General features: G+C 38.8%; 1 protein-coding gene across 1 annotated transcript in view; it reads right to left on the minus strand.

Annotated features, from left to right (window-relative positions):
* The window catches only part of CARNMT1 (carnosine N-methyltransferase 1), a 39,330-nt gene extending 18,231 nt beyond the window's left edge, over positions 1-21,099 (minus strand). The window contains exons 1-3 of the mRNA XM_080819405.1: positions 20,675-21,099; positions 12,986-13,181; positions 11,987-12,150 (exon numbers count right to left, since the gene is read on the minus strand). Coding sequence (XP_080675531.1) covers positions 11,987-12,150; positions 12,986-13,181; positions 20,675-20,910 — 596 coding nt within the window. The 5' untranslated portion in view covers positions 20,911-21,099. The remainder of the gene's footprint in view (positions 1-11,986; positions 12,151-12,985; positions 13,182-20,674) is intronic.
* Positions 21,100-21,506: the final 407 nt, after the last annotated feature.

Raw genomic sequence — 21,506 nt, forward strand, 5'->3', positions numbered from 1 at the left:
TCAAAAATATCCCAGTTTACCTCTTAATTAACTCTCAACAAAGCACCCCCATTATCAAACAACTTCTCACCAATTCCTTAATCTTTAGACTCCTATACACCCACAGAAACTCAGTTTAAATTATCACCTTATCTATGATGTTTTCCCCAAATATCCCAGGCAAAACTTGGACTCACTTCTCAATAATTTCAGCACATCACACCTCTGCTACAGTTTACATACCAAGTTTTTCTATGACTCACAGGCCAGGGACCTATTTTTTAAATAAGGCTTTACTGGAATATAGTCATGCGCATACACAAATTGTCTATGGCTGTGCCCCACAACAACAGAGGGTCGTACCCAGAGACTACTCTGCCTGGACAGCCTAAAATATTTGCTGGTTGGCCCTTTAAGAAAAAGTTGGCTATCCCTGATTTAATGCATCTTGAACATCTTTCCTATTTGTACACAGAGCTTCCTTACCTGTTGTTTTATGACTGAATCAATATTCCATTACATGACTATACCATACAGTCTCCAAATCCTCTAATTAAGGACATTTAGGTTTTTTCCCAATCTTTTGTTATTATAATGTTAAAATCTTTGGCATAAATGATCTTCCACATGCAGGAATCGTAGAAAGCTTCCACAAAATGAATTCCAAGAATCAAAAGATACACATTTAAATTTTGTTAGCTATTACCAAGTTGCCTTCGAAAAGATTTTACTGATTTATTCTTCCTTCAGCAAGCTATGTTTCCTCATACATTTAGTTAAGTTATATAACTTTTAAACTTTGCAATGTAAGAAGTGAAAAATGGCATCTTAGTGTGGTTTTCACATTTACATATTCTTATGAGACTGAGGATCTGGTATTTCTTTTTCTGTGAACTGTCTAGTTACACTATTTTTCCACTGAGTTATTACTCTAGATTTATAAGCACTTGAAATCCTGAACCTTAAGAGCTTAAGATTTTGTTTGAAAGATCTGAAATAACTATTTGTTTGGGGCTAAGAGGGCTTTCAGGATGAAGGATAAATCTAAATTTTCGGTCTCTATTCTTGCATTACTTGGCAGTCTACATTTTCTCCATTTTCTCTTTTTAAATGGTTTCTTTTAGCTAAGAGAATCCTTTCATAATTTACGATTTACATTCTTTAATGTAGGTAGACAAAAAATGCTTCTTTAAAGCTTACCATATAGTTTCCTAATGTCCAATCATATGAAAAAAGAACTATATTCAACTGGCCAACAGTATATCTGTTTCGTTTTAGAGTGAAATGCAAAGACACGATTGATTTTTCTCCCACACACAAAGTATCACTTCATTTTCTTCTAAAATGGGGTGGGTTAATGAAATTACAATATAAAAATATAGTCCCAACAGTTTTCAGGATTCACAAGAGAATATGGTTCTACATGCTGTGATTTCATTTCAGGTAGGACTCAAGCTTAAGAATCTCCTTCCTTAGCAAACTATAAACTTTATAGCACAGAATTTTAAAATTCAAATGATAACACGATTAGTCACTTGAAAAAGTGAAACTCTCAATACATACTGTTCAGGCCATCAAATGAGAAGCTAGTGTGCGTATGTTCATATTTGAGAAAAAGGTTTAAACTTCGAGCTCATACTTCAAGAAAAATTTTACTGCTAATTTCAATGAGCTGCTCACTAAAGTACAGTCCTAATCTATTTAAACCAAAACAGACCAGAGGCTAGTAACTACCGAAATGGTTGGCATTCAGCACAATTAATATAGCATTTCCTTAATTAGCCAATAGACCGCAATACAGATGTCAATCTGTGGCTTCAAAGCCACTTGTGCCTGCAAACTCAGGCACTTAAAAACTCTAAGTAGGGGCGCATGGGTGTGGGTGGCCCAGTCAGTATAGCATCCAGTTCTCTATCTCAGCATCCTGAGTTCAAGCCCCATACTGGGCATGGAGCCTATTTAAGAAAACTAAAAAGCAGAATGAAGTAAAACTCTAAACAGAGACAAATTGGACCAACTGATAAGACAAGTGTGTTTTCACAGGAAAAAATACTTTAACGCTCACAGGTATAGTTACTTCTACACATATTTAAGGATTCTTTCCTTTATAGACAGCTCAGTTAGAAAAGGCCTTCACTGAAATTTCAAAAAGAACAAACACAAGCTGACATAAATGTGGGTCAAATCCAGCCAAGTGTAAAGACATCAAATTCTCATATGCTTTACTGTGACATAAACAAGATCCTGGAAACTTATCTGAGACTCAAAGTTGACCAGGATTTTCCTAAAAATCAACTTGGATACTGAAGGGCTGTAATTAACGTCCCTTTTTTAGGACTAGAGGTTTACTTCTTTATGGCAAAATTATTTAACCTGGACACGGACTTTACTGTTTCATTAGCTTTATTTTTTTAAAGTTTTTGATAGCTCATCCTATCAACTATAAGGAAACCAGTATAAACTAAAAAAGCAAAACAAATGACATAGGAAGAGATATGAAATTTTTCCGTTGTGTCCAAGAATAGCACACACAAAAAAGTTTGACAGATATCTTGGCACACTTCATGTAAAGTTTATCTGCCTATCTACTCTTATAATATTGATTATTTTCATGGAAGGGAAATGGGTGACCGAGTAACAGTTTTAGGAAAGCGACTTTAAATCTTGTGAAGTTTTAAAGATTTTCAACACTGTGGGGGTGCCTGGGTGGCTCAGTAGGTTAAGCCTCTGCCTTCAGCTCAGGTCATGATCTCAGGGTCCTGGGATCGCGCCCCGCATCACGCTCTCTGCTCAGCAGGGAGCCTGCCTCTCTATCTACTTGTGATCTCTTTCTGTCAAATAAATAAATAAAATCTTTAAAAAAATATTAAAAATTTTCAACACTGTAATATGCTTTACCTAATCAAAAAAATTAATTTTTTTTTATTTTAAAATAACCTAGGGGCAGCTGGGTGGCTCAGTCGATTACACATCTGCCTCCAGCTCAGGTCACGATCCCAGGGTCTTGGGATTAACTCCAGCATGGGGCTCCTTGCTTGGCGAGGAGCATGCTTCTCCCTCTCCCTCTGCCGCACCCCCAGCTTGTGCTCGCTCTCTTGTCAAATAAATAAGTAAAAATATTTTTTTTTAAAAATTAAGTAAAATAAAATAACCTACTAAATTCATTGAGTTAATTCTTTCTTCACCAGTCCACATTCTATCTGTCGGGAACAATAATAATAAAATAGTAGCTAGATAACAGTAAAACAATACTCTGTGTCAGTTCACTAAGTACTTTTAACAATAGCATGCATGCCCTTTGGTACAGCTGACATTGTTATGCTGTTTGGACACCATGGTAATATACATGATTCAATGATCATGATTCAATGCATAGGAACAAAGTCATGTTGAAAGTGGTAGAAATAAAGCTAACATAAGCATTTGGCATTCAGCCCTTCAAATATATGCAAACTTTTGTACATTCCAATTATAATGTCTTACTTCATAACCTACTTTTCAAAAACAAATATTTTGAATTTTGAGAAAGACCTAGACTTTATGTTTACAGAAGCTATTCATCAACTATTATCTATTATTTTTAGAGCACAGCACTGAATATATACATTGACAGAGAGTACCAACTAGAAATTTTAAGACTGTAACATCCTACAATATAATAACATATCCTGCAATATATCAACATTTATAAAAGTTCATAATAATTATATCATAATTCTAATAGTTGTAGAATATTTAATGTAGGACTACTGATAAAAAGACTAACCCGTAGCATTCATTAAAGTAAACACAGGGAGCCTTTAAAAACTGTGTGATTTTTAGCTATTCACTCCAACTAAAGCCTACAGTTTTCAAAAGAAGCATTATTGAGGAAGGCTTCATATCCTAAAGAAAAATTAAAAGCATGTTTTAACATTGCCACCTCAATATCCCATCATTAAAGAGACAAAGATGTCTCCCAACAAAGAAAAGTCCTGACCAGATGCTTTTAGAGGTAAATTCTATTAAATATTTAATGATGAATGAACACCAATTCTTCTCAAACTCCCAAAAAATTAAAGAACACTTCCTATAACTCGTTCTATGAGGCCAACATTATCCTAAAATCAGATAACATCCCAGGAAAAGAAAATTCACAAGAATTTTCACAAAAGAAAAAGAGAACAGATTAATAACACCCTTTATACAGGTGTAAAAATCCTCAACAAAATATTAGCAGATAGAATCCAACAACACATTAAAAGGATTATTCACCATGACTGAAAGGAATTTATGCAAGGAATGCAAGGGTGGTTCAACAAAAGAAAGTCAATCAATGTAATATATCACATTAATCGAACAAAGGAAAGAAACATGATCATTTCACTTGACACAGAAAAGACATTTTCTTTTCTTGATAAAAATGCTCATGACACTAGAAACAGAGGGAAAATTCTTTTTTTTTTTTTTAAGATTTTTATTTATTTGACAGAGAGAGACACAGTGAGAGAAGGAACACAAGCAAGGGGATTGGGAGAGGAAGAAACAGGCTTCCCACTGAGCAGGGAGCATGATGCTGGGCTGGATCCCAGGACCCTGCGATCATGACCTGAGCTGAAGGCAGATGCTTGACTGAGCCACCCAGGCACCCCAAATTCCTTAATATGATAAGGGGTATTTAAGAAAAACTTACAGCTAACGTCACACTCAACGGTAAAAAAACGAAAGTTTTCCCTCTAAGACCCAGAACATGATAAGGATGCCCCCTTTCACCACTGATACTCAACACTGTATTACAAGTTCTGGCCAGACGTATTCAAGGGAAAAAGAAGAGGTAAACCATCTCAATCTGCAGATGCTATGAATCTGTATGTAGAAAACTGCCAAGAATCCACAAGAAAGCCCCTCCAGCTATTAAGCAAAGCAGCAGGGTTACACAATCAAGACATTTAAAAAATGTGTTTCTATACAACAGCAATGAATAATCCAAAAGGAAATTTAGAGAGCAATTCCGTTTACCGTAACATCTAAAAGAACTAAATACTTCAGGAATAAATCTGACCAAGAAAGACTTGTACACTGAAAACTACAAAACAGTGGTGAAAGAAATTTAAGATCTAAATAGACATTCTGTGATTATGGACAGGAAGATTTAACATTGTTAAGATATCAATACTATCCAAACCAAGCTACTCAGTTAACATAATGCCTAATAAAACTGCAATAGCCTTTTCACAAAAATGAAAAAGTTTATTCTGAAATTCATATGGAATTGCAAGGGGCCAAAACTATCTTGAAAAAGCCAAAACTATCTTGAAAAAGAATAAACTGAAGGACTAACGCTTCTTGACTTCAAAACTTACAAAGCTACAGAAATTAAAATACTGTGGAATTGCTGTAAGGGGCAATGTACAGACCAATAGAACAAAGAGCCCAGAAAGAAACCCTCACATGTATAGTCAAATAGCCAAAACTATCTTGAAAAAGAATAAACTGAAGGACTAATGCTTCTTGACTTCAAAACTTACAAAGCTACAGAAATTAAAATACTGTGGAATTGCTGTAAGGGGCAATGTACAGACCAATAGAACAAAGAGCCCAGAAAGAAACCCTCACATGTATAGTCAATTGATTTTCAACAATAGTACCAAGACTATTCAATGGGGAAAGGACAGTCTAACAAATGGTGCTGGGAAAACCAGATATCTGTATGTAAAAAAATATACCACATACAAAATGAGCTCAAAATGGATCAAAGATACAAACTTAAGAATTAAAACTATAAAACTCTTAGAAGAAAGTACTGGGGAAAATCTTCATGACACCAGATTTGAAAAACACTAGTTTGAAAAACACTAGCACCAAAAGAAAAAATAGATTAATTGGGCTTCATCAAAATTATACAATTTTGTACATCAATGGACATCAAGAAAGTGAAAAGACAACCTACATAACTGGAGAAAATATTTGCAAATCATATATCCAACAAAGAATCAATACATGCAAAAAAAAAAAAGGGTCAAAGATCACAAAGACCACACAATTTCATCTCTGACAAATCATCTTCAATCCAAATATAATAAAGACAACAAAAAGCATGAAGAAAAGAGTCAGTGTTATACGAAATTAGGAAACCCAAGCATACTGTAGCTTCACTGATAAAACTGGGAATCACAGAATTCATTAACAAGTCTGTGGACACTAATAATATAAATTAAAAGCTTCTTAAATGAGTACTATATATCTCAAGCATTTCTAGTAGCTGAAGTATTTGAAACGCTCCTAGCTTTGAAGCCTATGAATAAACTTTTTTTTTTAAGATTTTATTTATCTATTTGACAGACAGAGATCACAAGTAGGCAGAGAGGCAGGCAGAGAGAGAGGAGGAAGCAGGCTCCCTGCTGAGCAGAGAGCCCAACGTGGGCTCGATCCCAGGACCCTGAGATTATGACCCGAGCTGAAAGCAGAGGCTTTAACCCACTGAACCACCCAGGTGCCCCTGAATAAACTTCTTTCCAGAAAAACATGTCATTAGAAACTTCCTAAATTTTATCTTTTTTTAAAAAGTCAGTGAATTATTATTACCATATTACTTCTGAATCTTGTACATCAGATATTTGGACATGTAGAAACAAGCAATGGAAGCACTGGTTTTTCATTTTTTGGTTGTTTTGTTTTGTTTTGTTTTGTTTTGAGTGATAACGTGGCTGGAATAATAATTTCACCTGTGCTCTCAATGTCACTCACTTACTGGGTTATTTCTGGGTCTCAGACTCAGGACACTATAAATCAGATTGAAGAATTATTATTTTTAGAATTAATCATCAGTGAGAGGCCCTTGGGTGCCTCAGTCAGTTAAGCGTCTGCCTTCAGCTCAGGTCATGATCCCAGGGTCCTGGGACTGAGCCCCGTGTTGGGCTCCCTGCTCAGCAAGGAGCCGCCTTCTCCCTCTCCTGCTTCCCCTGCTTGTGTTCTCTCTCTCTCTCCGTCAAATAAATAAAATCTTAAAAAAGAAAGAAAGAAAGAAAGAAAGAAAGAAAGAAAGAAAATCAGTGAAGTGTCACAATTGTCATCAATGATGGAATGAAAATAATGAAAGCTTTAGGTGACACAGGAATCGCAAGTCTATAATGAATCTATTATCCCATTGACTGTGTGTTCAGCAGGTAACCATAGCAGAGCACGTCAAAAATGTACTGGCCACAAGTTAAAAAACAGTGGATAATTTTCATGGCACCCAGCTACAGATAATCTACATGGCATTCCCATGCAGAGGTCCAAACCAGGTGGATTAGCAGCCATTACCTGTTAAAAGCCTGCTAAATGATACAAGAGCCCAAATCCTATACTTTGCAGATGATAATTCCAATACACCAAAGGTTTCCTGTGGACACAGCAGTTCATTTACTACTGAAGAAGTAACTATATTTTCATGCCTGAGAGTCTGAGTGTTTCTTAACATTGCAAAGATCTTTCTATTAGTCTACCACAGGAAAGATACTAAAATCAATGTACAAGAAGTAAATGGTGAGATGCAGAGGAAAACTTAGAAACTACTTCATTTTCTAGAAAGTGACAATTGTTACACTGCCACATTTCTAGATGAAAGGTTTATAGACTATTTTTTCTTAACTGATTGAAGCAACTAATATATGTAATAATATTAAAAATTAAAAACACAAGTTTCACTTACCCCTCCAAGCTCACAGCTTGCAAAAGGAGAATGCCTTTATTTACTTCAATTTCTGTATTCTTTTACATACATCATCTGGCATTCAACAAAAAATGAGACATGCCAACCAGAACAAAAATGTAACCACTGACATGAGAGGAAACCATCATCAGAACTGACCCACAAAGAGCACATACGTTGAAATTATCAGACAGGGATTTGGAACTAACCATAAAAAATACCTTAAAGCATCAAGGAGAAAAGGTCGATCACATGCACAAATAGGAAATGTGAGCACAGAGAGAACACACACAGAAATGTATGTGTATATGGAAGCCCTAGACATTTTTTTTTTTTTAATTTGGTAGCAGAGTTAAGTCTTTCAATGAGTTTATCAATAGACTGGGATAATAAACAATCAGTAAAATTCAAGTAAGGTCAATAGAAATTATCCAAACTAAAATATAAAGAGTTAATGAGAAAAGAGTCATCTGACACCTCAGAGACATTGTCAAGCAGTTTCATATACAAGCAACTCAAGTCCCAGAAGAGAAAAAAAATTAAGAGCAAACAATCTTTTGATTTGGTGATACTTACCTACCCAAACCTTCCAAAGTAAAACAAACACCAAGCAGGATAAACTCAAAGTAAAACACATCTAGGCACCTCATAGTTAAACTGCTGACAGAGGTTGGGGGTGGGGTAAGGAGAATGGAGGATAACTACCTAACGGGTATGGGATTTATTCTGGGTTCATGCAAATGTTTTCAAACTCTGTAGAGATGATGGATACACAATACTGTGCATCTACTAAATACCATCAAATTGTTTACTTTAAAACCATCACTTTTGCTGTATGCATTTTACCTCAACTTTATTTATGTATTTTTTAAAGATTTTATTATTTGTCAGAGAGAGCGAGCACGCGCTCATGCGCACACAGGTGAGCTTGTACAAGCAGGGGGAGTGGCAGGGAGAGGGAGAAGCAGGCTCCCTGCCAAGCAGGGAGCCCAATGCGGGACTCACTCCCAGGACCCTGGATCATGACCTGAGCTGAAGGCAGATGACTGAACCACCCAGGCACCCCTCACCTCAACATTTTTAAATGAGGGGGAAAACATGAATATGTACGTAGTTCTCAAAACATAGTATAAAATGGCCCTTAAACATATGAAGATATTCAATTTCATTCATAATAAGAAATGCAAATGAGAAGTAGGCCAAGATACGTTTCTCCACCCATCAGATCGGCAAAAGTTCAAAAGCTTGGTAGTACGATATCTGGCAAAGCTGTGAGTAAACAGGCACTCTCATAAATCGCTGGCAAGAAGGCAAAACAGTACAACCCTTACAGGCATATGTGGCAATAACTGGCACAGACCCGAAAGTGGCCCCCACCTACCAGTGTCCACGCCTTTTTATAATCCCTCCCTTTAGTGTGCATAGGGATCTAGGACTTGCTTCTAACCAACAGCCACCCCTGCAATGACTCCACATTATAGAAGACTCCCCTGAAAGCCTGCTTGCTCTAAGACTCTCCTTGCCTGCTTGATGAAGTGACCATTTTGGGAAAGCTCACAAGACGAGGAACGGCAACTGGCTTCTAGGAGCTGAGGCAGGTTTCCAAGGCAGTTAACATAAAGCCAGAGCCCTCAGTCCTACAGACACACAATGAAGTCAAGTCTGCCAACAACACGAGTGAGCTTGGAGACAGGTATTTCCACAGTCAAGCCTCCAGATGAGAACGCAGCCCAGCAGACATCTGGTTTGCAACTCTGTAAAATCCTATGCGGAGGATGCAATTATGCTATGCCCAGACTTCTGACCAAAGAAACTGTGAAATAATAAATGTATGCTGTTTTAAGCAGTTAAGTTTGTGGTAATCTGTTGCATGCAATAGGTGACTAACATACCACACTACATATGCATTTACCTTTCAGACTCAGCAATCCCATGTCTAAGAATTTATACTGCAGATACACGTCCAACAGCACAAAAATACCCATGCATATGGTTATTAACTGTAACATAATTTATAACTGTAAGATACTGCCAACTACTTAAATAACCACATACAGGAGATTGGCTGAAGTACTTCACAGCTGTAAAAAAGGCTGAGGAGCATCTCCATGAATTGCTATGTAGCTATTTCTAAGACACATTGCTAAGTGAAAAAAGCAAAGTGCAACATAAAATACACAGAATGCTACTGCATTTTGTGCATGAAACAAAAGGAGGTAACTAAGAAGAAAACACCTGTATCTGCTTACGTAAGAAACAAAAAATAGGGGTGCTTGGGTGGCCATGATCCTGGGATCGAGTGGGCTCTCTGCTCAGCATGGAGCCTGCTTCCTCCTCTCTCTCTGCCTGCCTCTCTGCCTACTTGTGATCTCTATCTGTCAAATAAATAAATTTTTTTAAAAATCTTAAAAAAAAAAGAAACAAAAAATAAAAACAAGAAGGATAAACAAGAAATTAATGATACTGATTACCTACACGGGATGTGGGATTGAGAATACGGTGTTGAAATGGCTACTAAAGGAACAGGGAAGGGAATACCACTTTTTCTGGATATCACAAGTTGATAGCTGATAGCACACAAATCAAAAAGTAAATTTAAACGAACAAGGATAGGGAGTGGGGGCAATACAGAACCCTAAAAATGGAAAGCAAACAGAAGTAAACCTCGATATACTGAATTTCAAATAAAAAACACAACCACACTGAGGATAGGGGGCTGAAGCAAAGCTTATGTCAGTAACTTGTGAAGAATATTTTTGCGAATACTCTTCACTTAGGGGAAAAAATAATTGCTAGCAAATCCTAAACACCTGCTGGCAGTTTGTTTCTCATAGCAGTATGGAGGCAGCAATTCTGAAACCATTATGTGAGTACTATAGGACTGAGTAAATGAGTAAATGTATTGATGTTGTCAGAAGCCAGGCTCTCACTGTGGGAAAAGGCAGACAGATATAAAGAACAGGGGAAGCCAAGAAGGAAACCTTTGGGGTTGGACTGGAACTGAAGGAATCGGTATGAATGAATGCTTTCTAGTATGTGTTTATGTGTGTATTCTCTACCTCCTCAAAGGCTCAAAAGCTGTGACACCTTAGTAACAACGAACATGCCTAGTGCCAGATCTTGGTTTCTACATACAATTCCACATTAAAGGAAACAGGTCCTTGGAAAAATATCCAATTCCAGGACTAAAGTAGGGAAGATACATGATGGGATTGAAATACCTTATTGTGCCAGAAAATAAGGAAGCGCTCAAAAAGAATTGGGCCCCGTGAAAGGACATAGGGGCCAACTTGAAGGGATTCCCACTTGCTAAATCTGAGGCAGCAATGACAATAAAAAACCAATAGTAACAGATTAACCCACTGAATAAAATAGGAACAATTTGTCTTTTCAGGTAATAGTTTATAGATACAGTAGAATGTTGACTGATAATTATAAATTTAGGAAAGCACCATTCCATACTCAGCACAGGACAGACGAGTTCATGCAAGAATCATCAATGGCTGACAACTCTAAGGCAGACACTGTATGACTTTCAATGGGATATCCTGAGAAGAACGATCAATTACATATCAATTATGTATTATTTTGAAAAGGGCATATAATCCAGATCCAATCATAAAGAAACATGAGATAGGGGCACCTGGGTGGCTCAGTCGGTTAAGCTTCTGCCTTCAGCTCGGGTCATGATCTGAGGGTCCTGGGATGGAGCCCCGCATTGGGCTCTCTCTCAGTGGGGCCCTGCTTCCCCCTCTTTCTCTGTCTGCCTCTTTGCCTACGTGTGATTTCTCTCTCTGTCAAATAATTAAATAAAATCTTTAAAAAAAAGAAAGAAAGAAACATCAATAATCTCAAACTGAGGAATATTCCATAAAATGATTTACGCATTTCACTTGATTCGTTTATAAATGCTATTCTGAAAAGCGGACTGCTGAGGCTTTTCATGGCACAAAAAAGAATCTCTGCTCTAAGCTACAGATCCCTTATCTACTTACAAGTTTGTCATAATGAGGAAAGTGCAAAGTCTGCAGTGCAGCTTCTGGCATTGCCATTAGCAAATTATAAAAGAAAACATAATTGATAATGAACATTCAATCTAACCTTATTAATTTCTAGACGGAGTGATTTCCCTTCAGTGCTAAATCGAGTATTCAAAATATTAACTACAACCTCACACAAAGCATCTACGAACACAGACAACACCACACACCCATATGTGGAAAAATACAAGCATGCAGCAACTATAAACATGAATCAGGACTGTGGAATTTCTTACAGAGAAATTGAGTGCTTACATATCTTAAAGAAACAGGTTAAAAATAAGATACTATTTACCATCTTTCTTTCGGAAAATTTTTTAAAATTTCTTTAATGATTGGTTGGTAGCAGGCTTCCCTCTCTGCTTTCCCAGTTTCACTCCAGTCTCTCACAAACTGTTTCAGTGTAGATTTTAATTTATCCATGTCAAATGTAGATGCTGGCATAATCTTTCCATTCCCCTGTTTAAAAAAAGAGAAATCAATTAGCTTCTGACCAAGGAATCAGTCTTGAATATGATCAAACAGACATGCTACTACAGGGCTATATGGATGGTTTAGTGGATAAATCACTAGCCTCTCACCTCAACCAGGGTTCAAGTGCAGCTTGAGATCCTACATGAAAAGAGTTTGGTGGTCTCACTTCTACCCTCAATAGATTTAAGGTCCATTAATCATGAAACCACCATATAATTAAGCAGTCTTTACTCAGGAGAGGACCAGAACTGAGCTGCTATGGAGACGGAACAACTTCTCTCTCTAAGAGAGAGAAGAAAGTCCCTCCAGGTCATTGATGGGGCAGCATGGAGAGGCTCACACAGGAGTGGCCCAACTGTATCCATCCTGTGGATACAAAAAAAGGACTTCAGTCTCTATTACTGCTAGTCCCTTGAGATTTATAAGTGAAAATAACTTCTTAAAGTAAAAGATAAGTATCAATACAAGATATTGAAAATGAATTTAAGGGAAATTAATTTTACACAGCTAAAAAGTTGGTTATAAAAGTTAAAGTCACTAACTCTATATGCTAGAACAGTTAGAACACAATGTGAATCATACAGCAATATGCCAACAATTACCTTACTACTTTTAGGGAAAAAAAAAAATCTGTGAACAAATCCAGTTTCTGGCATGCTATTCTAAAAAGTCTAATCAAATACTTGAACATGTAAGTGAAAACATTCTCTGAGTAGAGCAAATGGCCCATGCAAAATATAAAAATGAAATCCAGAAAGATAAAGACCTCAAAATGCAGAGATTAAACCCTAAAATAAAAATAGAACAAACTTTCACATACATCTTCTCCATATTCTTTATTTTCAAACATATGTATGCAATCATTCACAATGGTCAGTAGTATTTCTTGATTATGATCAATGCATTTCCGAATCTTGTCCAAGTGAAGAAGAAACTGAGGAAGTAGTTTCTGTTGATTATCTGGAAGTGATCGAAATTGTCTTTCTGTTCGGTTCACTCGCTCATGCATACTGGTGCTAAAACATAAAAGGTGTTTTTTAAATTGGCAAAAGAATTCTCACCAGGGCTAATCTTATTTTAAGGTTGCCTTTCTGTACAATTATTCCTTTATAATGTTGGGATACTGTCCTGTGATTTACAATCTTTTGGTTTCTTAAACGATATCAACTTAGGAAGTTTTATGTTTTTACCTTATTACAAATTCTCTAAGCAACCAAACAAAAGACAGTTTATAAGAAAGTAAACATTTGCACCATTTAGAAGGGAAAAAGAAAACATAAAGAGGATTAATGTACAATTAGTTTATTTTTATGATTTTCATTTCCAAACTTAAAATTTTCAGCAAAATAGATGAATACTTTAAATTTCTCCATCAAACAGAACACTGCTCTGAAATTACTTTAGAATATACAAAATGTGTTTTGAAATTAAGAACCAACCAAGATGATTTTTTTAAAAAACAAAGGATCTTATGTACTACAAAAGTAGCAAACAGAGGAAAAATTGAAATTCTATAGCATTTTACATGATAGTATTCACAATTTGCATTCCAGAAGTTTCCAAATAACTCTAAAGGTCACTTTGGAGATTACCTATTTACAAAACCTGAAAACAGGGGCACCTGGGTGGCCCAGTGGGTTAAAGCCTCTGCCTCCTTCGGCTCAGGTCATGATCCCAGGACCCTGGGATCCGAGCCTCGCATCCCCGCATGGGCTCTCTGCTCAGCGGGGAGCCTGCTTCCCTTCCTCTCTCTCTGCCTGCCTCTCTGCCTACTTGTGATCTCTGTCTGTCAAATAAATAAATTTAAAAATCTTTAAAAAAAAAAACCAAACCTGAAAACAAACAAAAAAACCCACCATTTTAAAAAGCTGATTATTACACTTGTAATGACTGCCATTTTACATCAATCAGATGGGCAAAATCTAAAAGCTTGACTATAGGTAATATGGAAAAAAATTAGGAAATATTCCAAAAGTATGGAGTAACTTGAATATATATACATACTGATTGATGAGAGGTGCATAAACCAGTACAACCACTTTGGAACATAATTTAGCATTACCCAGTAAAGCTTAGTATGCACATTCCCTAGCAATTACAGTCCTAGACACATACTCAAGAAACTCTTGCAAATGGGCACCATGAAACATAAACTATCTTCTTATTAGCACTGTTATATATAACAAACAAGAAATCTGCAAACAACCTAGTGGTTCATCACCAGTAAAATGAATGAAGTGCAGTATAATGGAATGCTACTAAATTAATAAACTACAACTATACACAATATGGAGAAAACTCATGAATGTAAATATTTGTTGAAAAAAGCAAGTTGCAGAAAAATACACAATGTACAATTCCATCTTATATAAAAATAATATTACAGGGACTGAACACACATAAAAAATAACTACAAAGAAAGCAAGGAAATGAAAATTAAAGAAAGTGATGTTCTTTCAGGGGAAAGGATTTTTTTGCATACCAGGTGTTAGGTGCATGAGTATTCACTGTATAATTCTTTGCATTTTATATATACAAACAAATGAGTAAGTGTTTGTGTTTCTTCTCAATACTAAATACTAAATGAAAATGAAAAACACTTTTTTATTTGGTTGTCTGAATCTTTCTATTCACCCAAGTAACTGTCTCATTTTTATGCCAAATTACTCTCTAATTTCTGGATAATAATTAAGAAGTTCTGAAGAAGCTCTTGAGTGAAGCAATAACCTGACCAGGTTTTTAGAAGCTTGTGTGTGGTGGTTGTGGTGGTCAGGGGCGAGGAGGAAATGGCAGGGTAATGGGAAAAGATTAAGTTGCCAGTGGCTACATTGATGTTTGCTTTTGTCCCCCAAACAGACAGTGTAATAGTGAGCTGTGGAGTCAATCTGGATTGAAATCCAGGTTATGCCACCTATTGCTGCGTGACCCTTGGTAAGTTACTTCCTTTCTCTGTGTCCCAACTGTCTCACATAAAAAACAAGGTAATACATAACAACAACACTGATGATGATTAGAGAAGCTAACATAAAAGCCAGGCCCACCACTAAGTCACTGAAAATGGATTACTCTGGAAAATAGCCATAAAACCCCACAAGGTTACGTACTATTATATTTTTCTGCCAATCCAACGGGATTTCACTGAAAATGTAACAAAATAATGCACACAAATCACTTAGCCCAGGGCCTATATAAAACACAGCTCAAACATGGTAGGTACACCTCAGTTATGAACTAATATGTTCACAATGAAAATACAAAAAATGTAGAGAATTAAAAGTACTCTAGGAAAAAAAGCTACTAATAATCCCTCTTTAAAGGGAATCACTTCTAACTTTTTGGCATTCTTTCTCCTTGCTGTTGTTAAAACAAAGCCATTTAAGTGCCTCTCTAGTCAAAATGTGATACAGAGAACAGCACTTCACTTGGAGATAACTAGAAATGAAGAAGCTCAGGCCCAACCTAAGACCTCTGAAATGCAATCTGCCTTTTCACAAGCTCTCCAAATGGTTCACATGCACATCAACTTTTTAGAAGCACTTGTAATTCTTCATCTTTATCAAAGAATTTTCCCAGATCAGAAAAAAACTTCCCTAATGACTACAGGGCAAATGACTGTAATGACTGTTCATTATCCCATCTGTGCAACCAAAATTTATTTAGTACTTCTCCCTAGGCATCTAGATACTTTCACTTGTCTATATGAACTTTCTGTGTCCCAAATCTGTCTATATTTTAGAAAGACAAAAACAGTACAAATTCCCAAAGGAAGAAATACCAAGTTAGAAAGGACAAGTATTGGGGTGCTTGGGTGGCTCAGTCAGTTAAGTGTCTGACTCTTCGTTTCAGTTCAGCTCATAATTTCATGGGCTGTGGGATGGAGTCCCGGAGTGGGCTCTGAGCTCAGTGGGGAGTCTGCTTCTCTCCCTTTCCCTCTTCCCCTGACCTTCCCCACCTCCCCCACCTCCCCTACCCCACCCCATCCCTCGCTCACTCTAAAATAAATAAATCTTTTTTTTTTTTTAAGAAAAAAAGGTAAATATTTTTAAGGTTCTTGATACGAACTGATTTTCAGAAGGATCGTATCAATTTACATTCCTATAAAATAGAGTAGGACACTAAAGGAACTATTTAAAGTGACCATTATGTGTTAGGCAAACAGCAGAGTCATGAAGGGTTACAACTCAGAGTCCACTGGTTAAAGTCTCACAGTACTTCATTTCTAGTATTCTTGGGCACTGGATGCCCCATAACCTTCCTCTCAGCATATCTCAAAATTCAACATATCCAAACTGAACTTAGCACATGATCACCCCCCACCCCAATAAAACCCCTGCACTTCTTCCTGTATGGCTGACATTGATGAATGGTATACCATACGTCCACTCAAGTCAGAAACAAATGAGTCATCCTAAAACGCCTCCTCTCACAGACCCCACAACCACAAGCTCCAGATCCTTTTGATTCTACTTCATAAACTCTCTACAAATCACTACCTCTCCCAGGCCCTCATTAGGTCTCTCAAAGATTCCTAAGAGGCCTGCTCCCTAGGAATACTGTCCCCAAAGTCTACCACACTCAACGAACTCTAAAATACAAAGTCTTGTGTTTGTCCCAACGGAATCTCCAGATTTCAGCCTATGCAAAAAACAATCAATAAATACTCAGTTATATACCCCCTTGGTGCCATTTTTTATTCTCCATGAGGACTACTTAACTTCCATGATTGCCGGGTAGCTGAGGTAAGTTATGGAATGGTCCATAGAGCCCACACATATCTGCTGTCAATTACTGACAACAGAAGTGAGGTAACTACACAGAACAGGGCGAGTTGCAGCATATCTCCTAACCCTTAATTTTTAATGGTCCACAAAACTGTCCGTAACATACATCCACAGTGAGTCTCCCGAAATAAGTGAGGTCTTACTAAAGCTGACACAAGAGTCCACTCTTTATTATACTATTTTAAATGGGGTTAACTTCACTATTCTGGAAATGCTTACACTACCAATGTAATTTAAGGCAGGGGTGGGCACACTATGTCCCCCTGGCTACTAGGTCCATCTTGTAAAGACTTTTACTGGAACGCAGCCATATCCGTTTGTTCACATACTGCCTACGGTTACTTTCACACAGAGGCAGAGTTGAATACTTGTAACAGAGACCACCAAGCCCTCTGACCTTAAGATATTCATTGCTTGGCCCTTTAAAGAATTTCCCAATGCTGCTTTAAAGGAATGTTTTACAACCTTCAGACTCTCCTTGGTTCTGAACACAGTCAGCAGCAAGAGGCCATATCCTCTGGTGATTAAGGGTAGAAAATAGAGTGGCCAGCTATATTTCAAGGGTATCTCTACCTTCAGCTCTCTCCAGAAGGCTGGTCTTGGCAGTGAACCCCAACTCTGTCTCCTTTCATCAGGGTGGGTCTGATACTGGGTCTGAGCCAAGAACCAAGGTCATAGACCCATTACTTTGCACCTGTTGAACTACTCTAGCATTCCAAACAGGAAAGTGTATCTTTTCAGAAGGAAAATCTGACCCAATCCACTTCAAAATTTATTGAAATATTAAGTTAAGATTGTCTTACTAATATTGCTGCTTACTAATGCAGTGAACTATCTTGGATTTCAGGCCAGACTCTACCACAATTTGGTTGTATAAGCCTGGGCAAGCTGTTCACCTTTTCATATGCCTGTTCCTGCACCTGTACAAAAGAACGCTACGTCTCAATTTTTAAAATCTTACCTAATTGCTATTTCTAAAAGTAGGCTGTTTCTGACAAGATCTTTAATTTTCAACTGTAGTATATTCTAATGTGAGTATCTTCATTCATAACAAGACTGGTATCTTAGGGATGACAACTTTTTTTTTTTTTTATTTTACTATTCGCTACAATGCTACAATCATTTTTGCCTTAATCAAAGTATGTCATCTAAGCAAAACCCGGAGGCAACACAAAATTAGAAGCCATTGAAAAAATATTAAGACATCTCTTGCCCTGCGACCTTTAAGCTAAATCCCCTATATAATGACTAAAAGGCATTTAGCAGTGAAACTAAGCTCTCCAAAATTTAGAAGTACTTGCTAAAGGTTTAGAATAGGATTGTCCGTCAGAACTTACTGCAGTGATGGAAAGGCTGACATCTGCCCTGTCCAATAAAGCCGACACCAGCCACATGTGGCTACTGAGCACTTGAAATGTGGCTAGTAAGACTGAGGAAATGAATTTTAAATTTTATTAAATTTTGATTAACTTAAGCTTAAATTTAGCCAGATGTGATTAGTGACTACGGTATTGAACAGCACAGGTCTAGATCAGAAAATGTTGCAATGGAACAACCCAGTGTGTTTTCTGCTACAAAATGCTTTCCATATCCCTAGTCCTTCCAGTGATGTTTTTTAAAGCATATTTTTAATACTATTTTCAGTCTACTGGAAGTGTTCTTTTTAATAAATTTTTTAAAGTTTTTTTAAATTTATTTGACAGAGAGAGAGATATCGTACGTAGGCAGAGAGGCAGGCAAAGAGAGAGGGAGAAGAAGACTCCCTGATGAGCAGAGAGCCCAATATGGGGCTCTAGATTCCAGGACCCTGGGATCATGACCTGAGACAAAGACAGAGGCTTAACCCACTGAGCCACCCAGGTGCCCGTATTGGAAGTGTTCCATAAAGAATACACACAAATAAAAAGGATTGTTTTTAAAAAATGAAATTATCCTCCATCCCATATTAAACTGCTAAAGAGGGATTAGAGTATAGGAAATTATACCACAACCATTAGAATATGCACACAAGCACTCTTCTCTACACTGCCACACTTGAGCCCTACTTCCAGGTCAAAGGTCCCTATTGGCCCACACAAGGGCCAACTTGATATCGAATCTTAACTATCAATTTTAGATTAGTCTTAATATATTAGAGCCAGCACAGAAACACATTTTAACTATCTGGGTCCACTATCTTTCCCAAACATAGTCCAGTACCCTTTTCTAGATTTTTCAAAAGTAAAATGTACCAGATTTTTCTGTATCTACCTCTCCTAGCTATCTAAATCTAGTGTTAGTTGTTTCTCCTCCCTGTGTGATTCTCAAGACACAATACTTGCATCAAATTCAATTCTGTGGTTGCCTGCCTTCCTGTCTCTGTTGATACCAAATAAAATCCCCACGCTAGTTAATTCCCTTTTGGGCTCCACAGGTAATGCAGTCTAGTTCCTATGCCTGGGTTTAGCCAGTAAATTATTTCAAGATCTTTGCACTTCAAAAAACTCATGTTACAAAAATGCAATGAGATTCTAAATCACTTTAAGCTTTAATTAAGCAAGTTTCCAAATTCAAAATAGTAACAAACTACCCACTTGTCACAAATTCGCAAGCTATCCGGGAAGGACAAATGTATTTCTTTGCTACTACTTGTCTTATTTGTTAAAAATAGAGCTTCAACAACATATGCCAAGCACTGGTGACACAAAAATAAATAAGGCTCAGTCCCTGCCCTTGAAGAGGTCACAGTCATTAAAAAAAAAAAAAAAAAGATAGTTTGCATAAATCACAGCAGGAGCCCATCTAAGGGAACAGTTTTACTTGTGCGGGTCCTATCTCTTTACAACTGCAGACTCAGAACATAGTCGTCGGTGGGCTCAATTCTAACAGGAATAAAAGTGCTCTATTTACCTGAAAATCTAAGTCCCTTTCAGATCCTGGAATTATAATGTTGTGACTACGCTATTTAAACATCTATCTAGAAAGAAGAAAAGTAAAGTTAGGGAGTTTAAAAGTCCTACCACAGTGCCCAGCCCACAGTGAGAATTCGATACATGTTTGCAGAATAAAAGATCAAAAAAGGGTTCTTTACTGTGCCTTCTCTCATTTCCCTCTTTAATAATTAGCAAATTTTAGAACATCCGGACCACCTTCGACCTTAATTTCACCCACCAGTTAAAGACATTGAGCGCCATCATTCACCACTAATGTGCCTGCACGTTCAAAGCGCCAAGGGGGTTGGGGTGAAAATCTTATGCAGCTCTCACAAGAACTGGCAACAGTTTGGGAAATTTCGTCCTACGGCATCCCACGTGTAGGTGAACTTGGGTTCTCCGTGTGTTCAGTTTGGAGGACATCGACAACACATAAAGATCATGCCCAGCACCGGCCGATTTTACCACCATCATCTTCTATTCGCAATTGTTAACAGCACTTTTCCGGTCACCCCCACCGGCCTCAAACCTTTAACGAGGGATGGAAGGCAAGAGAGCTAATCTGATCCCGAGGCTGGAAGACACGAGGCTGGGCAGCAGACGGCGCGGCAGACACGCGGCTGTGCAGGGCCGGGAGGGGCTAAGGTGGTACGAGGTGACTCAGGGGCCCGGAGGTCAGATCTGGCGGCCCCGTCCCCGCGCCCCGGAGGCGTGGCGGCCGAGGGCGAGCGCGGCGGGCGCCCCCGTTCCGGCGGGTCCGCCGCGACCGGCGGGCACCTCGATGGGCTGCGCCGGGGTCCGCCACGGGCTTCTTACCCGTAGTAGCGGAAGGCATTAATGATCTTCCAGAAGTGCTCGCGCTCCAGCCGCTCCTCCTCCTCCTCCGTGCTGCGCGCGGCCGCCGCCGCCGCCGAAACCGCCGCGGCCGAGGCCAAACGCCCGGCGGAGAACTGCACTTCCACCTCCTCGCTCCCGCTGCGGCCGCCGCCGCCTCCCCCGCAGCCCTCGGGCAGCTGAGAAGCTGGCGGCGGAGGGCGCCGCCGTCGCTGCATCGCCGCCGCGGCCCTAGGCCTGGCTCGCTTGCGTCTCGCCGCGACTGAGAGCGTGGTGGCGGCTGCTCGGCCTTCCTCTAGACGGCGCCCGCCGCGGACATGCCCCCAGCTCGCGGTGCGCTCCGCCCCCGCCGCCCTCAGGCCTCCATCCGCGCCGGGCTCCGCCAGGTCTTCAGGAGCGCCCGGCACGAGCGCGCATGCGCCTGCGAGGGTACGACGGAGGGCCGCAGCCGCCCTGCGCTCATTTGCTGCCGGGCTTCGGCGACAGCGCGCTGCCGTAACGACGACGCGCCCAGTGGGCGGGGCGAAGGGGCAGGTGGGAGGAGTGAAGGAGGAGATCCCTGTTGGGGTGGGGCTGGCACCTGCGGGAAGCCGCGTGGGTTGATTTAACAGCCTGAAAGTGCTGGATTGTGGAGCCAAGTCTAAAGCAAGGAAAAACAGGAAAAAAGTTCAGCTTTGATGAATTTATTAGGAATTTTTGTTTAAGAAAATCTAGTGGGAATATTTAAGCTTTATTTTCTAAATGTATTTCCATTTTTAATTACATAGGGAAGAGAATCACCATCATCTTTTCAGTGTTTAGAGGCTTGCGAAAA

Source organism: Martes martes (assembly GCF_963455335.1).
Source record: "Martes martes genome assembly, chromosome: 12".
Lineage (NCBI taxonomy): Eukaryota > Metazoa > Chordata > Mammalia > Carnivora > Mustelidae > Martes > Martes martes.